At 32.9% G+C, this 15757-nt stretch overlaps 5 protein-coding genes across 7 annotated transcripts in view; 2 read left to right on the top strand and 3 right to left on the bottom strand.

Annotated features, from left to right (window-relative positions):
- Positions 1-838: 838 nt before the first annotated feature.
- Positions 839-3092, bottom strand: LOC123676816. The gene is made up of 2 exons (XM_045613047.1): positions 2918-3092; positions 839-1902 (listed from the first exon to the last, which is right to left on the bottom strand). Exons 1-2 carry the CDS (start codon positions 2966-2968, stop codon positions 1267-1269), a joined length of 687 nt encoding a protein of 228 aa, XP_045469003.1. The 5' UTR covers positions 2969-3092; the 3' UTR covers positions 839-1266.
- Positions 3093-3787: 695 nt separating this feature from the next.
- Positions 3788-4932, bottom strand: LOC123676817. Its single transcript, XM_045613048.1, has 2 exons — positions 4727-4932; positions 3788-4563 (listed from the first exon to the last, which is right to left on the bottom strand). Exons 1-2 carry the CDS (start codon positions 4775-4777, stop codon positions 3946-3948), a joined length of 669 nt encoding a protein of 222 aa, XP_045469004.1. The 5' UTR covers positions 4778-4932; the 3' UTR covers positions 3788-3945.
- Positions 4933-5561: 629 nt separating this feature from the next.
- On the bottom strand, positions 5562-6947 carry LOC123676815. The gene is made up of 2 exons (XM_045613046.1): positions 6405-6947; positions 5562-6261 (listed from the first exon to the last, which is right to left on the bottom strand). The coding sequence occupies exons 1-2, from the start codon at positions 6453-6455 to the stop codon at positions 5647-5649; spliced, it is 666 nt and encodes a 221-aa protein (XP_045469002.1). The 5' UTR covers positions 6456-6947; the 3' UTR covers positions 5562-5646.
- Positions 6948-7497: 550 nt separating this feature from the next.
- On the top strand, positions 7498-10491 carry LOC123676814. Of its 2 annotated transcripts, XM_045613044.1 has the most exons (3): positions 7498-7859; positions 8944-8973; positions 9785-10491. In XM_045613044.1, exons 1-3 carry the CDS (start codon positions 7809-7811, stop codon positions 10400-10402), a joined length of 699 nt encoding a protein of 232 aa, XP_045469000.1. In that variant the 5' UTR covers positions 7498-7808; the 3' UTR covers positions 10403-10491. The 2 variants fall into 2 exon arrangements, with proteins under 2 accessions (XP_045469000.1, XP_045469001.1); XM_045613045.1 differs by lacking the exon at positions 8944-8973 and having other exon boundaries at positions 7515-7859.
- A 2078-nt stretch (positions 10492-12569) lies between these two features.
- The window catches only part of LOC123676812 (probable G-protein coupled receptor No18), a 174346-nt gene continuing 171158 nt past the window's right edge, over positions 12570-15757 (top strand). For both annotated transcript variants that reach the window (XM_045613042.1, XM_045613039.1), the window contains exon 1: positions 12570-12859. The gene's annotated coding sequence lies outside the window, so the exon portion shown is untranslated. The remainder of the gene's footprint in view (positions 12860-15757) is intronic.

The following is a 15757-nucleotide window of genomic DNA, read 5'->3' as shown; positions in this document are numbered from 1 at the left end:
TTCAAAGATTATATCTTACCAGACTTAAAAATGAAATTTTCCTACAACTGCTATGAAAAGTAGCGTATTCTTCATAGCTTACTCAATTTCAAAACTATGTATTGCTCATACTGTGGGAAATATTATTTCTCACAGCACTTTGCCCACACCTTGCTTGGTATATAGACCAATGAAATTGGGCTTTTGAGTCGTTTCCATGGAAACGCAATAAATTAGCACATACTGTCAACTAAGGCCATTTTGATTTGAATCAAGTCCATTGCTTGAATTATTGAAATTTGTGCAGTTGTAGGAAAAGTATAGTGTGCAACATGTGGAGAAAGTCCTTTTCTCACTTGTGTGTTTGCGGCACTCGCCTTTTAGGCTCGTGCCACTAACTTCCATACTCGCGAGAAAAGTTGGACTTTCCCCACTTGTTGCACAATATACTATTTTGATATTAATTGTCCTGTTGGATAATAATTGCGGTATAATTTACATGTGAGATATAAATTTTCAAGTAATTTACAACCCCCAAACTATCGAGAGTAAGACTATGTGTTAACAAAATTCCGTTTTATGTCATCGTAACGATACAAAATTTATATATGGCGTGGTGTTCTCAGCCAATTTTTGAAGGTGGTCACTCTCTCACGGGGATTGCGGTTTTTCACCTCGAAAACACTGATGGAATCTTCAGCATGGCATTCAGTGTTCCCTGCCATATACACCCTGCACCTCTATACAGCGGTGCCTTAGAACTGTTCATATTCCAAGCGGTTCTGATCTTCCGTGAGATGCGCAGTCTACGACGACCACTTAAATCAATTGGGTGAAATTATGAAGAATTCAAATTCCATATAATTCAAAAGTTTATTTCGAGTTTCGTGTGAGACCAGAAATTGTATTAAAAAAAAATTGAAATATTGAAAAAAGGGTGTTGTTATATCAAATGAAGTAAAATACAGTATTGAGAGGAAACACTACCAGTTCAAAACGGAATTAGAGATATTCCTCTTTACAAACCACCTATTTCAATGGGGTTTCCACATCATTCCTTTAAACAATAATCTACATATTTATATTTCAGTATTTTTAATTTGCGAATGAGAAAAAAATTATCGACGAAAGTTGGAACTATTGTAATATTCCTTCTACTGATCATCCAATCGTTCTAGCAACTCCGCGCATTTTTTTCCTCCTATGGACTAATTTGGACAGATCACTAGAATGTCACGTGGTGGTGTTCCGTCTTAACATAGCTAGTACCAGAACAGCTATCTGCGATTATTCCGGTCTTTTCGTTGCTATTGATTTTGTGGCGACACAACGTTTGATATTCTCTAAACTGATGTCATATGCCTCTTCGAAAGGTTTAATCCTTCTCTGACAACGTTTGATAGATGTGAAGAAGTTCGTTGCTGTGAGGCCTAATTCTACTAAATCTGCAGAAAGTGATGCACCTAGTGTCATTCCCGAAAATCCTTTTGTTATGAAGCATAAAATTCCTAAGTTACAGTCTGCAAAAGGTATATCCTTGAGTTGCAAAAGTTTGGAAAGTATTCCTACTGCAGTGGTCAATGTACTAAATAGACTAGTTTCCAAACAGTGCCAATCCATGGTCGCTTCCCTCAATAAGAAAAACATGATGCCTCTATTCCTTCCAAAACAAATTTTGTCATGCTCATCTTCGCTTTTCGATTGTGGTATTTTATTGATTTCCTCGATACTTTTTTCCACTTTCTTAGCCAAAATTAATCTGTTGTAGCCAAAGTTGCTCATGATGAAAGCTTTAGCGTCTCTTATCAGACCAGTCACAACTTCTGCAAGGAAGTGAGAATTCTCTTGTAGCTCCACTATCAAACTGGAGTTGACTGATTGTACAAATTCATCAAGACTTATGTAGGCAGTATCAGCATGGACCTAAGGGTAGAATATGATGATTGTGAAAAGTTTAATAAAAGTTTACATGTAGATATATTTTTTAGGGGTTTTATTTCATAGATGGCCTGATTTGGGTAGAGAACCCATTTTTGAGAAACTTTAATCTCTGTCTGGTCATAACCATCAAGTTTTTTTTAACATTATTACCATACAGAGCTTTTCGAAAGTATCTAGTTAAAATATAAGTCACTACTTATAGTTTATTCAGATTCTTCAGCTCAATCAGTCCAATGTATCTGACTAAAGAGCAGAAACTTCTGAATTCTTGCTATTCTAGAATTTTAAACTTTTGTTATCAAAATAGTATACTCTGTGACATAAGGAATGCAACACCCAGAAAGGGTTAGAATTTTTTGACCTTAATTGGCAAGAATAGTTCAAATAGTAAAAGGTTGAAATTAGACGTCTTGTAAACCTTTGTACAGTTTAACTATATTTACTATATATTATATTTCATCTAGGTAAACATTCTGCCAAGTTTCAACTTACTGATCCACAACAATTTTTGTTAATTTCTGAGATCAGTAGTTCCTATTGTTTTCTATGCTTATAGGGATTTTAATGGCCAGTTGCACTATTTGCCTAAACATTGATTAAAATTTGAACATCGATTGATTTCTGATTTCTCTCAAGAAGTCAGAGAGTAATCAATGTTTAAATTTTTAATCAATGTTTAGGCAAATGGTGCAACTGGCCCTAAGGAATTAATTTCCTTTTAATTACCGAAAAGTCAAGAGTAAAAAATTCATAAGTTCAGTGAATATCAATTCCACTAATACAAGAAACAAAAAAAATTGAACTGATTCTTAATAAATTATTGCAACATCGTAGAGGTCCTTGAAATGTTCTATTTTATTTTACCTATTTTATAGTAAGCGTTTTAAAATGGTAAGTTCTTGTATGTGAATACTTACTTTTCAACAGAAAAAAACAAGCAAAATGCCCAAGGAGAAGATATTTATTACACTCTATCTTGTAAGATTATGACCCTTACCTTATCTATAATATTCAATGAAACAACGAAGAGTATTCCTCTCCAAAGCATAATTTTCAAAATTTATTCTACATCCCATTCATTTCATATCTTCCAGAGAAAAATGACAGATTGGATTTCGAAGTGACAAACGATTTTTTTGAAATAATGGAGCCAAATAATGTTCATCGTTGAGCACATTAAAATATTATTGGATATGAAAATGAGAACTATTAAAAGGTCTAATGGGAACAAGAAACAATTAATCATTAAAATGATAAGAATGAAATAAAATTTTGATACATTTTATAGGAACGTTTTTTAATTGCAAGAGATCTCATATTATTTTTATATATTGATAATTTTAACTGAAATAGGATCATTAGGATTAATGTTGATTAATGTTCATTACCTCTAGGTTTATATGAATTTCATAAATTTTTGGATGAATGAATATTTAAAAAATTTGGTAGGTGAACCTGAGGAAAACTCAATTATTTTTTGGAAAAAGTAAAATGTTTTCAGAATCTATCGGAAGGGTTGACCATTTTTCAAAAATTCGATAGATAATTCGATGGAATGAATATTCAGAATATCAAAAATATTGAGACTATTCAACAAAAATTGTAAGTTATGAATGTTATTTCTATCAAGAAAATGATAATAAGTCATTATAATTTCCTATTTGATTTCATGATTTGATTTAATTCATCAGTATATTTTAGTTTTATGGCGTCTCTTCTGAAATATATGATATCGAAAATAAAAACCTAAGACATATCATTGTGGTATTCTCAGAATTTCTTTCGTTCGATGAACTAGCCTTCAAGTATTATGGATATCCCAGAAATTTTCAACTTTTTTCTGGTATTATCAATACTTTAATACAGTAAAAAGGCAAGCATCCAAAAAATTGTTTTATTTGTTTTTTCATGCAATTTAGTTAATTTGATTTAGCATATTTGAGTTTCAGGTTATGGATCGAAAATATTTAAGTGCATGTACAGACCAATTTTGTCACTTTCTCCATGCTTATTAGGAAAGCATTCTTATGGAATAACAGTACAAATTTTGATGTTCTCTAGGATCACTGTAGAAATTTTCACGAAAGGGGAAATATTTTTTTGACAAAACCTTGTATGCAGCACAAAATCAGCACCAAACTTTATTATAGAAGCACCATGCGCCACCATCTCGGCAGAGAGTTTTGCAGCATCGAAACCTTTGGTGAGCACACAGAAAGGTAGAAACCAGCACTCTGTATCATGTATGATGGTAAAACTGAAAAGCGTTTGCCAAAGAGCCACAATTATGTCAAAAAACTTCACCACGTGGATTTTCATACACTGCCAATCGGATACAGCACTCTGATAAACGAGGAGTAGAATTTTTTTATTCTCATCAATGCATCGGCTTCTTCTCCTATTCAATGAAGTACCATTTGTTATATTTACAATACTGTGTAGTGTTTCATTGACCAGTTCACCAATTTTCAATCTATTATAGCCCATTAGACCTCTAACGAAGGGCTCAATGTTTCTGAACACATCCGAGAATAAACGAGTAAAAAAAATTGGATCTTCTTGCAGATATACTAGTGTTTGATTGATATTTACTTTTGGAAAATCTTCTAAATTTGGATATCGGTCATAATTTTCGGCAGAAACCTGAAATGAGAAAAATAATGTTTTTTTCTCTATTCTTTCGATGATGTTCAAAATAAAAATAACTATAATAAAGAAATGACATTATTGATTTTCCTTCTACAATTTTCCCTAAAATTGAATGAACATTTGAATGAAAAATTCAGAAAATGGTATAATTTCTTACCTCAGTTGTGTAGAAGATACAAATTGAGATTAGAAAATCTTTGACAATCATTTTTTGGTCCACTTTGGTTCAAACAATACAATATAAATTTTATACTCATTGAAGAAATGGATTTTTTTGATTTATCAGGCTATTGGAGATAAATAACATTTAATATCCAGATTTTAAATGGTGATGAGGGTTTTAGTCACAGTAAAATAGATTTTACTTTGAATTATTCAGATTTATCAGAAGTATTGATGTAGTGATATGACTGATATCTGATATTATTGGGACAACTGATGAACTATTCCCAAGAATGATCATTAAATTACTCAATCGTTAAAATAATTCCTTATCGCAGGTACTAATAGTTAATTGCTCTTCAATCCTTTTTGAACGCTCATTATCCAAATCGAATGCTCATTCCATCACAGTGTCTGTATTTTTCGAATTTTGAGCCGAAGAGGTCATCTCCAAGGATAAGATTTGATTCACTGATGTGAATAACATCCTCAAATTCAAATCTGTCCGTCGTATATAAGATTAAATTCTGTACCATGAAAATTGAAATTTCGTTCTGATTTGAATTTGGTTTAATTTATGTTTTATGGCTTTTTCTCTGAAAAATCTGATATCATCGAAAATAAACGGCTGAGACATATAAAACTGGGCTATAAAAAATTTGTTTCCTTTGATCAACATCTGTTCATTTCAGCTTTTTAATATTATGGATATTCCAATTCTAATCAAGGATTTTTCTTGTATTGCAAATACTTGTATACAGTAAAAAGGCAAGCAACAAAAAACTGTTTTATTTGTGCTTTTGTGCACTTTCAGTGTAGTTCATTTGATTTTCAGGTTGTGAATAGGAAATATTTAAATGAACGAACAGACAAATTTTTCCAATGTCTCCATGTCTTATTAGGATAATATCCTCATTAAATAAGTGTACAAACTTTGATGTTTTCTAGGATCACTGTAGAAATTTTGTTGAAAGGTAAAATATCCTTTTGACAAACCCTCGTATCCAGCAGAAAGTCAGCTCCTAACTTTATTATAGAAGCACTATGCGCTAACATTTGTGCAGAGAGTTTTGCAACGTCGTAACCTTTGCTGAGCAGACAAAAAGGTAGAAACCAGCACTCTGTATCATGTATGATGGTAAAACTGAAAAGCGTTTGCCAAAGAGGTAAAATTATGTCAAAAAACTTCACCACGTGAATTTTCATACACTGCCAATCGGATACAGCGTTCTGATAAACTAGGAATAGAATTTTTTTATTCTCATCAATGCATCGTCTTCTTTTCCTATTCAATGATGTACCATTTGTTATAATTATAATACTGTGTAGTGTTTCATTGGCCACTTCACCAATTTTCAATCTATTATAGCCCATTAGACCTCTGACGAAGGGCTCAATGTTGTGCATTAAATCTGAGAATAAACGAGTAAAAAAAATTGGATCTTCTTGCAGATATACAAGTGTTTCATTGATATTAATTCTTGTGAAATCTTCTAAATCTCTATATCGGTCATAATTTTCGGCAAAAATCTGGAATGAAAAAAAAATTGTAGTTTTCTCTATTCTTTTGATGATGTTCGAAATGAAGATAAAATAGGAATGGCATTTTTCTACAATTTTCCCTAAAATCGAATGAAAATATGAATGAATAGTTTGGAGAACGATATTCTTACCTCAGTCGTGAAGAAGATACAAATTGTGATCAGAAAACCTTTGGCAATCATTTTTTGGTCTACTATGGATGAAAAAATGTGGAAACTGTATATTCATTGAAGAAATAAATTTCTTATCGCTTAAGGAGACTAGTAAATATAAATAGCATTTAATATTCAGATTTTTCTTGGAGATGAAAGTTTCAGTCAAATAGATTTTGGTGTGAATTATTCAGATGTTTCCGAAATATTGATGAATCGATATGTGATATTTTTGAGACGAATGGTGAACTATTCCCAAGAATATGATCATTAAATTATTAATTCATCAAAATAATTCCTTATCGCAGGTACTAATTCTTAATTGATCCTTTTTGAATGCTCATTATCGGAACCACTCATTTCGTTTGTAGAATTCGTTCTCAAATTCGATTCAGTCAGTCTAGAAAAACTTATGGAAATATTTCGGGACATCAAGAAATGTTAAATTAAAGAATAAACATCAACATTTCGACCATGTGTTATATAACATTTTTTGTTGCAAATAACTTCTATGATCTCTCTTTGAAGTTAGGTCCTTTTAAAAGTAAACACCCTAGATATCGAAAAACAAGAACATATTACAACATATTCAACTGAGTTCAAATCTTGTGTGAATATTAAAATAATAATATCAAGCTTTATACAAATGTTGTGTTAGGGTAGAATAATCTACATCCAATATCTCGATCCAGAGCTCTATGTTCCGGAATTTTGACACTCACCTTTTGAAGCTTGGTTCTAACGAGAAAAAAAAGTGAAAGGGCACTGTTGGTGTCATCTGTGCCCACTTAAGTGACGAAGTAACCATGTCCTGTTTCGGTAAATGGTGAATTCATGTTGGAATTCGAATATTTTTATTATTATTCTCTGGATTTTAGTTTAAAATTCTAATCAAAATTTCAACTTTCAATTAATCCAATCCATTTATCCTGTAAGATTTAATGAACTAATTGCAAATTAATTGGAAAATGATATACCCATTATCATGAAAAAATCATGGCCACCCTGATAAAGATCCTATTCTGAAATTAGGCAGAAAATGAAAGTGATTGAAGATTTATTAATCATTAGTGACTGCGATAAGAGGAAATTGTAGTCAAATTTTTTTTAACGACTATGCAATCAAATTATATTGGGAAAATTCAATAATGGTCTCATATAGCAAATTATACATATTAATACATTGATACTTTAGTTTCGGCTAACAGATTTGAACTATTTCTTTTCAATTACGCTTTCATATCGAATCTAAAATCACAAAGTTATATCTATTGGTTGAGACTATTGGATATTGTATGGAATAATAATCAGGTGATGTTACTCGATAAAAAATTTATATCTTAAATGAACATAAAGTTTCCATAGAATTGTTTGATTTATGAAATGGTTGCCAAAGTTTTTCTGCTCACTATTTGTGCAATCATCTCGACTGAGGTAAGGAATATTTACTTCTTTTGAATTTTCCATACATAAATTGTGAATGGAAAGTCAATATCAAGGTTTTTAGGAAAACAGGGAGAGATGACGCACCTTTAATGAAATGCGCCGGAAATCTATTGATCGTGGTCCTAAAATCATAAATAATTCTTTGGTTATTATTCTTTTATATTATAACATAAACATGAAAAAAACTCAAACATTTTTCAAAAATAAAATAAAATACAAAATTCTGATTTTGGCAATCTCTTCCGCATCCCATGGGTGAAACGACGCATTGGGTTTGGGAGAGATTGCTCAAGGGGCTCAATATAACATGATTATTTTTCGGCAATTGTTTTATTCCCACAGGGTATACAGTAGTTTTTAAAAGGATTTGCACTTGTCATAAAGCCACCTGAGTCACTCCACGTACTGAATCCATTCCACTGTAGATTTGGTAGTTTCGTAGCGCTCCAAGCAACCTAAGCATTCATTTTCGTCAAAAGTTTCGTCGTCTATGGAATCGTTTTCCATCGCACCATTTTCTTCAGAGGAAGAACTTACCAAATGTCGTTTTACACGTTTTATTCTAGTAAGGTTGTTTGTCATCAGCTTTTGGGTATGTCTTTTGTGATGTTTTTCAAATTATTTCTTCTGAAATTTTATTCTTCCTACGGTTTCCTACTTTTTTCCTCACCAATCTTTTTTTTTATCTGCAATCAGTCAAGTTTTGTGCAGACAAAAGCTCAAAATATTTATTCGTCCTTCTTTGTTCATCCTTTCAGCTCGGGACATGGATACATCTTTGGCCTTTCGAATGCTCAAAGTGGGATTTCTTTTTGAAAATAGTAGGGATTTTGGGTCTGAAAATAAAAAAATATTATGCGTCATCTGTCCCGAAATATCATACGTCATCTGTCCCAAACCCATGGGATAGATGACGCACCTGTTTAGGTTACAGAAAGTTCCGAAAGATAGATAACTTAGTGAATATAGCTTTTATAATAACCCAACTTCACACTAAATTCGTCAGATCGTCGACTTTTAGCGGATTTCTAATTAATAGTGGATCAAACTAAACACTTTGCAATCTTTTCAGGTACTTACCTACTATATCTCCAAATATCTTGTAAGTATATCTCACTTTCAACATGATTTTTTTCGAACGGCAAGAGTAAACCGTCTGTATGCACCTGTCTTGGGCAACAGGCGCTGCGTGTACCAAAAACGCGAATTATCGAATTGCGTCTTCTCTCCCACCGCGTCATGTTTCCCTGTTTTACCCTATAGTAGATAAATACCTACACTTCGTCAAAAAATTAACGCACCACTAGAAACTAGGCAAAATTATAAGTTACAAGAAAATAGTTTTGCGGCATGCAGACAAATTTTCAATTCTGGAAAAAGTACCTCCCCGGGTGAGATTCGAACCCGCAACCTCCGAATCACTAGTCCGTCCCTCTACCAACTGAGCTAACGAGGAACGACTAAAATTATAAGTTACATTTTCTTCAGAACTACCAGAGTTGGACGTTTTTTTGACCGATAGGTTAATTTCTCTTGAATATATACTTATAAAAACTGATATTTTATGAATACCTGATGTTGCAATTATAACCTGTTTTTTTCATAAAATTTGTAATACTCTGTAGAGTATAACTGTTACATTATCAAGTTGAAATTAAACTTACACTTCAGCCATATCGTTTTCCAACCTTCATTGAACATTCAACTATCTACAGAGTGTTACAAATTTTATGAAAAAAACTGGCTGTAATTGCCACACCAGGAATTTGTAAAAATTCATAAAAAAAGTCCAAATGGGGTAGTTTTGACGAAAATATGTCTTATACTTCTGCTAAATTTTTAGTGGAGTGTTAATTTATTGGCGAAGTGTATTTTATCCAAAAATAGAAATAAATGCATTGCTTTGATTTCAGAGTTCGGCCGAAAATTATGAGAGATTCCAAAAATTAGAAGATTTCCCGAAAGTTAATATTAATAATACACTAGTATATCTGCAAGAAGATCCAATATTTTTTGCTCGTTTATTCTCAGATTTAATGCACAACATTGAGCCCTTCGTGAGAGGTCTAATGGGCTATAATAGATTGAAAATTGGTAAACTAGCTAATGAAACACTACATGATATTGAAAATATAATAAATGGTACAACACTGAATAAAAGAAGAAGACGTTGCTTTGATGAGAACAAAAGGATTCTACTTCTCATTTATCAGAACGCTGCATCCGATTGGCAGTGTATGAAAATTCACATGATAAAACTATTTGATATAATTGTACCTCTATGGGAAACGCTTTTTAGTTTTACTATCATCAATGATGCAGAATGCGGTCTTAATCCATTTTGTCTCCTCAGTAAAGGTGTCGATACTGCAAAACTATCTACAGAAATGTTGGAGCATGGCGCTTCTATAATGAGCTTTGGAGCTGATTTTGTGTTAGATACGAGGATATGTCAAAAGGAAATTACACCTTTTCAGAAAATATCTACCGTGATCCTGGAAAATTTCAGGATATGTGCTCTTATTCCATAGGAATTCTTCGTAAGGCAAAATTTCAAGATGAAGCATTAAAAGAAAATATAATTAAATTGCATGAGATTATAAATAAAACATTTTCCTTGGTTCTTAGTTTGTTGCTTTCCTTGTAAGATATGAGTGGAAAATTTGGTTTGATTTAATTTAGGGCAACCTTTTCTACTAAAACTGCTCTGAAACAGCCACATGACTGTGACTGTAGTTTGTTAATGTACTTCCCTCGAAAGAGGAAATTATATAGGTAGGATATTTCAATAAGTGGTTTCATTTTGATATTGAAAAAAAAAGAGTTTATTTCAAGAGAAATCAAAAGGATGTTTATTTAATTTCAAAGAGGAAGGTATGTCATTAACGATGAAAAACAATATCAGTCAAACGGTCGTTGCAGCATCATAATGTTTTTACGAAATTTTCCATGACCAATTTGCATATTTGCGAATGTATTAGGCCAATTGAAAAGTCCCCGATCTGATGCACAGATGGCGGTGCTAGTACAAATCCACATGATTTTTAGTTAATACCAACCTTGAAACGATACGTGTCAAAATTTGACAGCAGTCAAACCATTAGTTTGTGAGATATTGCGTTATGAGTGTGGCTACTTTTGTTATTTGAAAAAAGATGGAAAAAAAGAATTTCGTGTGCTGATGAAATATTGCTTTTTGAAGGTAAAAAATACAGTTTGAGCAAAATCTTGGCTTGATGAAGAGTTTCCGGGGTCTGCACGAGGAAAATCAACCATCATTGATTGGTATGCTAAGTTTAAATGTGGTGAAATGAGCATCGAAGACGCGAATGCAGTGGATGCCCCAAAGAGGCTGCCAACAAAAAATCAAAAAAATTCACAAAATAATTTCGAATGACCGTAAAGTGGAGTTGATCGAGATAGCAGACATTGTGAAGATATCATCTTAACGTGTACATCATATCATTCACGAATATTTACATGAGAAAGGTGTGTGCAAAATGGGTGCTGCGCGAGCTCACACTCCATCAAAAGCAACAACGTGTTAATGATTCTGAGCAGTGTTTGAAGCTGTTTAATTGCAATTAACCTGAATTTTTGCGTCGGTATGTGATAAAGGATGAAACATGGCTCCATCATTTAACTCCGGAGTCCAATCGACTGTCCGCTGAGTAGACTGCACACGATGAACCGAATCCAAAGCGAGGAAAAACACAACAGTCAGCTGGCAAGGTTATGGAATCAGTATTCTGGGATGCAGAAGGTATAATATTCATTGATTACCTTCAAAAGGGCCAGACCATCAACAGCAATTATTGATTAAATCGTTAAAAAACAGCCCCATTTGAAGAAAAAAAAGGTGCTGTTTCATCAAGACAATGCGCCGTGTCACAAATCAATGAAAACAATGGCAAAATTGCATGAATTGCGCTTCGAATTGCTTCTGCATCCACCGTATTCGCCAGCTCTGGCCCCCAGCAACTTTTTCCTGTTCTCAGACCTCGAAGGAATGCTTGATGGAAAGAAATTAAGCGCCAATGAAGAAGTAATCGCCGAAACTTAGGGCTATTTTGAAGCGAAAGACAAATCGTACTACAAAAATGGTATCGAAAAGTTGGAAGATCGCTATAATCGCTCTATCGCCCTCGAAGGCAGCTATGTTGAATAATAAAATCGAATTTTGACAAAAAAATCGGTTTTACTAGGTAGACCGGGGACTTTTCAATTGGCCTGTTATGTAGTTATTGTGGGTACTAGGACTAATTTCGAAGTACATACTTGTTGTTTTTTATTTAAGTTCACCACCTCAAAAGTGGTATGGCGATACCAATTCTAAGCCAAGCCTGCTACTTATTGAGTGACGTAATAAATATTGAAAATTAATGATGAATAGGTACACAACAGGAAATAAAGTTCAAAATATTTCGCTCCTAACATCAACTCGTGATGTTGATCAAGTCTATTATGTTTGGCCCAACATAATCTTCAGTATCCCAAGCGAGTCATCACTTATTCTTTGTTAAATATCTGTATAAACATTAGCTCAAGTGAATTCTTATGCTAATTACACAAAGTCGATAAAAATGTGTACGGAAATCTGTCATAATCTAGAATTCAGTCGGTCCCTATCAAAAGGAAACCTGCAATCCCTCAAAAGTAACGATTCACGATGCTTTGTTGTTGACAGACTTACGTGAAAACTATTGACTGGTCCAGAATTTATTATAAACATTGGAGCTCATCGACGGACCGACCTGAGGTATAAACAACTGCATCTTTTTTTAGCATCTGCGCATCGATTTCCGCGAGTGTCCGTTAATCAGCTGTATTGAAGCACAAATTCGTTTTGGGAATTTTATTTTAGGATAGCCTCCTTTTTCTTCTTAATTTTCGTTTTGCGGTCGCGTACCTATTTTGACAACGGTGTCTGATAGTTATTAGTTGAGGTGTGAAAATTGTGAGTTAGAGTTAACATTGTTATCATTTAGGTGAGTTACAATTTTCTATTATTTATATTGAAACAAACCATAAGATGTTATATATTTTTGAAATCAGGAAAAATTTTGTTTTCATAATATGGCACAAAAATATAGCATAACTATTTGAAAAAACATAACTTTAGGTCATAGCTTTGTTATTAAAAACCGTGTTAAAAAGACGAGCACGCCACTGGATTCAATGTAAAAAAGTGATTGTTTTAATTTCAGAGCTCTATCATCAGTATTAGCGGAGATATAAATTTAGGAGATATAACGATTTTTGGATGGAAATTCAATTTTTTCCCAAATTTCGAGTTCCTATTTCCTCGAAACTGTTAGGTCTACGTAAAATTGGGAAGCGGTGCCAGAATTGACGATCCCTGATTAGCCGAATTACGATCTCACCTGAAAAAATTTTTGCCGAAAAATTTTCGTAAAATTTTCCCTCAGAATATTGAAAAAAAATAAAAATTCCTTCATGAGAATGATTGATTCGACTATGTACATCAGAAAAATGCTTGCAGTTTGGCGATTAGAGCATTATTTCAGAAATTATAGGTAAAAATATGAAATTTTCGAAAAAAAAAATGGATGAAATTATTGAGGCTGCATCTTCTCCTGGACGTAAGCTACGCCCTTGAAACTATACTATGCAACAAATCAGAACCCGATGGTCAAAAAACGTTCTTATTTGAGGGGTCTGTGACGAATAATTCAGGAGATATAACGATTTTTGGATGGAAATTCAATTTTTAAACTGGTATGAGTATTTAGTTTAGAATGATACTAGCAGTACATATTTTAATTTAGTCAAAAAAATTATCTTTCATAGTTACAAATATTGAATTTAAATCAATAAATCAAATTACCTATGACTGAGGAAATAGAAATGTATCATATCGTCTATGTAGAAGTACCGCTACGTTGGGTGAAAGATAAAGCAGTGGCGTAGAGTGGGTTATTTGACAAAAATACGAAAATACTCCAAGCCCTGTTAACGCCAAGTTTGACTTTGCCTCTAAGCTGATTGATCACAGTTCAACCGTAATAGTTGCAGGCATTTTCATATTTCCCCTACCAACCAACATTTTGAATAATTACATTTGAACTGACCGGAAATTTGCATCATATTCAATAATTTATGTATATCTATAATGAGGGTCGGGTCAATCAGTTGAATTTCTGTTAGCAATTAGATTTATTGATGGTTATTGCGGACGACAAATTCTGTCATTTTAGTTAAAAGTTCACTAACATGAATGATTGCAGATTACATTCGAAATTAATTTAAGCGTTAATATTCGAAGTTATAATTGCTTCCCTATCAATATTATGAGGGAAAGATAGGTATAGCGATACTAAACAGAACTCTCATTGCAAATTTAATAATGCCAATTTTCTCGTTGGTTTGTATATTGTTTATTGAATTCGATATGTTTCCTCGTCTCAACGTTCTTTTTACTCAAGAAAATTCGCCAAGTTCTTAAAACAAGAGGAATAAATTCAATTACAAAATTAATAAAATAATTTAACACAACAGAAACAACAAGAATATAAAGTTGAGAAAACACCACAGTTCGACTCAATTGAAAAAAAAATTTTTCAGAGAAACTTATGCGACTTCTAATTCCTTTAGTATTTTTAATTGTTGGAGCTACAACTCACTTATCAACTGGCCACTTTGAATTACCATTATATACAATTAGTGTCATGCATACAGTAATAAACATAGATTGAGGGAGTATACGCAATTTTTACATGTCCCCAACATGGTTAGATTAAGTTGTCGGATTGTGATATATTTTCAAATCCAGAATTTTACTGTATCGTTATGAATGTATATTATACTGAATGAAATATATTTTTTGAGTGATTCCCCATTAAATATGCAAATTTGAATATTTGGAATTCGATATTTTGCCTACTTGTCGAATTTATAATGAGCAGAATATTTATTATTTTCTGTATCAACCTGCTGAAATCCAAGGTTTGGCAACTTTTGCTCTCCTAGTGTCATCGGTTGTTTCACGGTGTTTGGCGTGCTTGAAGTTTATTTTCTGAATTTCTGATATATTAAGGTATTTATTTCAAAATATTTTGTAATAATATGAAACGTACATTCACTATGAGACATAAGAGGTGCGTTTTTTGTGGAGAAACTCGCGAATTGAGTGAAATACCGTATCACTGATATGTTATCATTTCCGCGCACCTTAAGTCAAATTTGATAGTTCATGTTTGGCACAAAATTTGCTCACTGAAAATGACGTATACTCCCTCTATCTATGTTTATTACTCTGAGATTTGCTCACAGTAATTGCTAATTGATGAGAATTAATGTCAATGTGATTACTGGCCTCATGAAGAACTGAAAAGAATGTTCCAGAGAAAAGAAACATATCTGTAATGAAGAAGTGATCGCCGAGGTTGAAATCGAAGTCTATTTCGAAAGCAAGGACGAATCTTTCTACAGAGAAGGTATTGAAAAATTGGAGGAGCGTTATTGTACAGTTATCACACTTAGAGATGACTTAGGTAGACGAATAAAGTGAAAAAAATGTGTTATTACTGGTTAGGTCTGGGACTTATTTAGTAAAATTTTTTCGTATGATGATTATATTCCCATCCCCTCTGGGATCTCTTGGTATCCTAAAAATCCGTTTTAGTAGAAAAAAACTCGTTACAGGAAGCGATAGGTCCTCATTAAAAACTTGAATGCGAAACGTTTTCATCTGAACAATTTCAAACTTCCTTCCCAGATTGTTTTCCTTCAACATTAACTCCATTATCTCTGTGATAAATTCCTGGTCCCAGAAAAGACAAATTACAGTCCCATAAATAAGAAAATGATTCCCAGTTTCATTAGGGCATATGGATCGTCTCAAACTTGAATAAACTAATCGTGGA

This window comes from Harmonia axyridis, chromosome 3 (genome assembly GCF_914767665.1).
Source record: "Harmonia axyridis chromosome 3, icHarAxyr1.1, whole genome shotgun sequence".
In the NCBI taxonomy this organism is placed as follows: Eukaryota; Metazoa; Arthropoda; class Insecta; order Coleoptera; family Coccinellidae; genus Harmonia; species Harmonia axyridis.
The sequence above is the reverse complement of the archived record's forward strand: the minus strand, read 5'-3'. Positions and strand labels throughout refer to the sequence as shown.

Excerpts from the sequence above, each read along its gene's own strand:
- LOC123676815 (XM_045613046.1), bottom strand. The coding sequence starts at position 6,455 with ATGATTGCCAAAGGTTTTCTGATCACAATTTGTATCTTCTTCACGACT. Across the intron at positions 6,262-6,404 it reads GTATCTTCTTCACGACTGAG|ATTTTTGCCGAAAATTATGA; the intron begins GTAAGAATATCG and ends TTTTCATTCCAG.
- LOC123676814 (XM_045613044.1), top strand. The coding sequence starts at position 7,809 with ATGGTTGCCAAAGTTTTTCTGCTCACTATTTGTGCAATCATCTCGACT. Across the intron at positions 7,860-8,943 it reads GTGCAATCATCTCGACTGAG|GTACTTACCTACTATATCTC; the intron begins GTAAGGAATATT and ends CAATCTTTTCAG. Across the intron at positions 8,974-9,784 it reads ACTATATCTCCAAATATCTT|AGTTCGGCCGAAAATTATGA; the intron begins GTAAGTATATCT and ends CTTTGATTTCAG.
- LOC123676816 (XM_045613047.1), bottom strand. The coding sequence starts at position 2,968 with ATGCTTTGGAGAGGAATACTCTTCGTTGTTTCATTGAATATTATAGAT. Across the intron at positions 1,903-2,917 it reads CATTGAATATTATAGATAAG|GTCCATGCTGATACTGCCTA; the intron begins GTAAGGGTCATA and ends TTCTACCCTTAG.
- LOC123676817 (XM_045613048.1), bottom strand. The coding sequence starts at position 4,777 with ATGATTGTCAAAGATTTTCTAATCTCAATTTGTATCTTCTACACAACT. Across the intron at positions 4,564-4,726 it reads GTATCTTCTACACAACTGAG|GTTTCTGCCGAAAATTATGA; the intron begins GTAAGAAATTAT and ends TTCTCATTTCAG.